The sequence below is a fragment of the Drosophila takahashii genome, unplaced genomic scaffold, assembly GCF_030179915.1.
Source record: "Drosophila takahashii strain IR98-3 E-12201 unplaced genomic scaffold, DtakHiC1v2 scaffold_134, whole genome shotgun sequence".
Lineage (NCBI taxonomy): Eukaryota > Metazoa > Arthropoda > Insecta > Diptera > Drosophilidae > Drosophila > Drosophila takahashii.
The window spans coordinates 1-5,210 of NW_027221652.1; the positions used below are offsets into that span (position 1 = coordinate 1).

At 37.5% G+C, this 5,210-nt stretch overlaps 1 protein-coding gene and 2 non-coding genes across 3 annotated transcripts; all 3 read right to left on the reverse strand.

Annotated features, from left to right (window-relative positions):
* Positions 1–5: 5 nt before the first annotated feature.
* Positions 6–1,098, reverse strand: LOC138914161 (CTP synthase-like; the record flags this gene model as incomplete). Its single annotated transcript, XM_070219375.1, has 1 exon — positions 6–1,098. A coding segment is annotated over exon 1 (1,041 nt), but the record flags the coding sequence as incomplete, so codon positions are not given.
* Positions 1,099–1,530: 432 nt separating this feature from the next.
* On the reverse strand, positions 1,531–1,709 carry LOC138914163 (5.8S ribosomal RNA). The gene has a single exon (XR_011420032.1). It is a non-coding gene; the product is annotated as a 5.8S ribosomal RNA (ribosomal RNA).
* A 624-nt stretch (positions 1,710–2,333) lies between these two features.
* Positions 2,334–4,328, reverse strand: LOC138914166 (small subunit ribosomal RNA). The gene has a single exon (XR_011420035.1). It is a non-coding gene; the product is annotated as a small subunit ribosomal RNA (ribosomal RNA).
* Positions 4,329–5,210: the final 882 nt, after the last annotated feature.

The following is a 5,210-nucleotide window of genomic DNA, read 5'->3' on the forward strand; positions in this document are numbered from 1 at the left end:
CAGCCATTTGAAATACCATTTTTGGGTGTGCCTGGGAGCTTCAAGGACCTCAACGATTTCGTTGCGCCGGCCAGGCCCACAACACTCTCCTCCTCATCCGAAGAGGCATCGGATAGCTGGCGGGGCGACAGGCGGCAACCGCGCTGAATATATTGCGACAACCGATCCACGGAGGCCAGGATCAGGCCGAGGAAAGGAGGCGAGGGCTTCAGCGGTCGCGACAAGTACTCCGGATGATATTGCGTGGCCACGAAATACGGATGGCCACTGAGCTCGATGATTTCCATCCTGGTCTTGTCCTCATCGGTGCCCACAAATCGCATGCCGTGCTCCTCCAGCCGCGGCACATACTTGGGATTAACCTCGTACCGATGCCGATGTCGCTCCTCCACCGTCTTGGGATTACCGTACAGCTGACGGATGACACTGGGACCCTCGGCGAAAACAGTAGTTCGTTTGCCCAATCGCATGGTGCCACCCAATTGACCCGTGTGATGCTCCGGCATATCGATGACCAGGGCATTGGCTGTTTTCGGGTCGATTTCCGTGGTGTTGGCATCCTTAAGACCCAGTTTACTGCGGGCAAACTCAATCACGGCCGCCTGCAGACCCAAACAGATGCCCAGCAACGGTTTACGATTCTCTCGCGCCCACTGACATGCTCTGATTTTGCCCTCCATGCCACGGGAACCGAAGCCACCGGGCACCAGGATGCCATCGCTTTCGCACAGCTTCTGCCACTCCTTGTGGTATTTGCTCGGCTCCGACTGCAGAGTTTCCTCCTCCAGCTGACAGGATTCAATGAAGACCAGCTCTAGTTTGCGGTTTACGGCCAGAGCGGCATGTTGCAGAGCCTTCACCACGGAGGCGTACGAGTCCGTGAACTTGGTGTATTTGCCCACGACGGCAATGGTAACTTCGCGGCGAACGGTTTCCGTGCGGCGGGCCAAATCGCGCCATTGCTGAAGGCATTTGGTCCTCTTGCTCATGTCAATATTCAGCTGCAGTCGCTCGTTGAGGTACTCTATCACTCCATTCTGCTCCATCAGCAGCGGCACATGATAAATGGAGTTCAAGTCATGGATGCATATCACCTGATCCGGAGTTGAGGTTGAGGTTGAGGTTGAGGTTGTATATAACTTTTATTTGCAATTAATTCTTTATATATAATGATAAAACATTTTATTAAATTCGTTTAAAGCTGACGTATATATATATTAATGGCATTTATTTGTAACGAATTAACGAAGAATAATAATATTGTCAACGTTTTTCATATTTCAAATCATTAATAAGAGACAATTCTAGATAATATTTTATGCTAGACATTTCTCAGTATTATTTGATTGAAAAAGAAAATATTCCTCTTCGTTTTTCTCAAAGTTTAATTACTATTGTGAGATAATGTTTTTCATATATTTGTTAATATTATGAATAAAATAATTAAATTATTTTTATCCAATAATATACCATATGCTTATAAAATTTTATTATAAAATTTGTATAAACAACTTAATTAGCATAGTCTTACAACCCTCAACCATATGTAGTCCAAGCAGCACTATAAAATTAATTAAAGTACATAACAGCATGGACTGCGATATGCGTTCAAAATGTCGATGTTCATGTGTCCTGCAGTTCACACGATGACGCACAGTTTGCTGCGTTCTTCATCGACCCATGAGCCGAGTGATCCACCGCTTAGAGTTTTATAATATTGGTTTTAAATTTGGTCAAATATGTTTTTATTGAAAGAAATTAAAAATACACCATTTTACTGGCATATATCAATTCCTTCAATAAATGTATTTATATACCTAAAATAAATGCTGCGAAATGTCTTAGTTTTATATAAACAATATATATCAAAGTATTATTTGTAATGGCATTTGTTTGTTAATATATATTGATAATTTTATATAAAACATTAACCTGAAACCAGGTACAACATTGTATATTTTAGGTTGTTGCATTATCCAATGTATGATCATCATCAAATTAGTTGGCCAATACATCTCGCAACGCGTGTATATTATGGTCCATATACACACAAAAGTTTATAATAAATATATAAAATATATTTTATTATATTAATAATTCGATTTGCTTGTTCGAATTTTATGTTTGTTTCTATTTAATTTATTTGTAATAATATTATATTATTACAATATTTCGATTTGCTTGTTCGAAATTTATTTGATCTTTTACTTTTAAGATCATATTTTTGGTATAATTATTATTATAATTATTATGTATATATATATATATATTGGTAATTTGTATTAAATTTGTATTAACAAATTTTTTTTATTAACGGTAAGGATATTATACAATAATGATCCTTCCGCAGGTTCACCTACGGAAACCTTGTTACGACTTTTACTTCCTCTAAATAATCAAGTTCGGTCAACTTTTGCGAAACAACCGTAACACACAAGGCGTCACAGTGATCACGTCCGGAGACCTCACTAAATAATTCAATCGGTAGTAGCGACGGGCGGTGTGTACAAAGGGCAGGGACGTAATCAATGCGAGTTAATGACTCACACTTACTGGGAATTCCAAGTTCATGTGAACAGTTTCAGTTCACAATCCCAAGCATGAAAGTGGTTCAGCGGTTTACCCGGACCTCTCGGTCTAGGAAATACACGTTGATACTTTCATTGTAGCGCGCGTGCAGCCCAGGACATCTAAGGGCATCACAGACCTGTTATTGCTCAATCTCATTATTGCTAGACGCAATTTGTCCATTTAAGAAGCTAGTGTCCTTATAATGGGACAAACCAACAGGTACGGCTCCACTTATATAAACACATTCAAACACAATAAACATTTTACTGCCACCATGAATGAAGGCTATATAAGCTTCAACACCATAATCCTGAAGATATCTATTTAATATATTTGAGTCTCGTTCGTTATCGGAATTAACCAGACAAATCACTCCACGAACTAAGAACGGCCATGCACCACCACCCATAGATTCGAGAAAGAGCTATCAATCTGTCTTACACACTTATGTTCGGACCTGGTAAGTTTTCCCGTGTTGAGTCAAATTAAGCCGCAGGCTCCACTCCTGGTGGTGCCCTTCCGTCAATTCCTTTAAGTTTCAGCTTTGCAACCATACTTCCCCCGGAGCCCAAAAGCTTTGGTTTCCCGGGAAGCGACTGAGAGAGCCATAAAAGTAGCTACACCCAATTGCTAGCTGGCATCGTTTATGGTTAGAACTAGGGCGGTATCTGATCGCCTTCGAACCTCTAACTTTCGTTCTTGATTAATGAAAACATCTTTGGCAAATGCTTTCGCTTAAGTTAGTCTTACGACGGTCCAAGAATTTCACCTCTCGCGTCGTAATACTAATGCCCCCAAACTGCTTCTATTAATCATTACCTCTTGATCTGAAAACCAATGAAAGCAGAACAGAGGTCTTATTTCATTATCCCATGCACAGAATATTCAGGCATTTGAAGCCTGCTTTAAGCACTCTAATTTGTTCAAAGTAATTGTACCGGCCCACAATAACACTCGTTTAAGAGCACTAATGCAGGTTTTTAAATAGGAGGAACATATGAAAAAATACAAGTATTTAAACACATATAAGAACTCCACCGGTAATACGCTTACATACATAAAGGTATAGTACTAACCACAATTGTAAGTTGTACTACCCGTATGAAGCACAAGTTCAACTACGAACGTTTTAACCGCAACAACTTTAATATACGCTATTGGAGCTGGAATTACCGCGGCTGCTGGCACCAGACTTGCCCTCCAATTGGTCCTTGTTAAAGGATTTAAAGTGTACTCATTCCAATTACAGGGCCTCGGATATGAGTCCTGTATTGTTATTTTTCGTCACTACCTCCCCGAGCTGGGAGTGGGTAATTTACGCGCCTGCTGCCTTCCTTAGATGTGGTAGCCGTTTCTCAGGCTCCCTCTCCGGAATCGAACCCTGATTCCCCGTTACCCGTTGCAACCATGGTAGTCCTAGATACTACCATCAAAAGTTGATAGGGCAGACATTTGAAAGATCTGTCGTCGGTACAAGACCATACGATCTGCATGTTATCTAGAGTTCAACCAATATAACGATCTTGCGATCGCTTGGTTTTAGCCTAATAAAAGCACATGTCCCATAAGGTTCATGTTTTAATTGCATGTATTAGCTCTAGAATTACCACAGTTATCCAAGTAACTGTTAACGATCTAAGGAACCATAACTGATATAATGAGCCTTTTGCGGTTTCACTTTTAATTCGTGTGTACTTAGACATGCATGGCTTAATCTTTGAGACAAGCATATAACTACTGGCAGGATCAACCAGAATAATGTTTTCGTTCATATTTCATTCATATTTTTTGAATAGAAATTAGTAATATAAATATAATAGATTTTATTTCCATATTATATGTTCGTTTTTTCTTAAATATTGATTTTAATTCAATATTTTTTTTTTGCTTTGTGAAATAATTCTATTTTAATTCGATTACGGCCATTTTTATATGGCATTCGTATACGTTCTTTAATTTTTACTTGTTTCGCCACTAATATAACAAGTTTATAATTGATGTTAAAGAAAAAGTACAACTTTTTTATAACACAATTTTCAATATATATTGTTCTTTCTATAAGTTTTTATTATATTATATATACATATTTCATTCTAAAATATCATTTTTGATCAACATACATAATTATTGTATCCACACATGTACAATTTTTGTTTAACCAATATAAATATTGAGTTAAATCATTTGCATTTTGATGATAAATTTAAAATTTATCTTTTCCATATAACTCTCTGGTAATATATGATATAAAACCGAGCGCATATGAAATTATTTTGATCACTAATATTGCAATTATATTTTATTATAATGCTTTTTGTAAACACATTGTACCGGCAAGCGATACTCTGTGCCCAAACGACAGGGGATATAATAATTTAATATAAATTATCATATATACCTGCCACCAAAGATTAACGATAAAAGTCGGAAACAATTTGTTATTCTATATATAATAGAAACTTGACCTCTGTTTCACCTTATTATCATGGGTTTATAATATTAACCGCGTAGCCAAGTCTTAATTTCATTTAAGAAACAAATTTATACGGATAATATTTTGATTTTAATATATGTTGTTCTATTGATAACAAAAGTATATATTATAATATATTTTGTTCAATAGTAGATGGACTACTTAC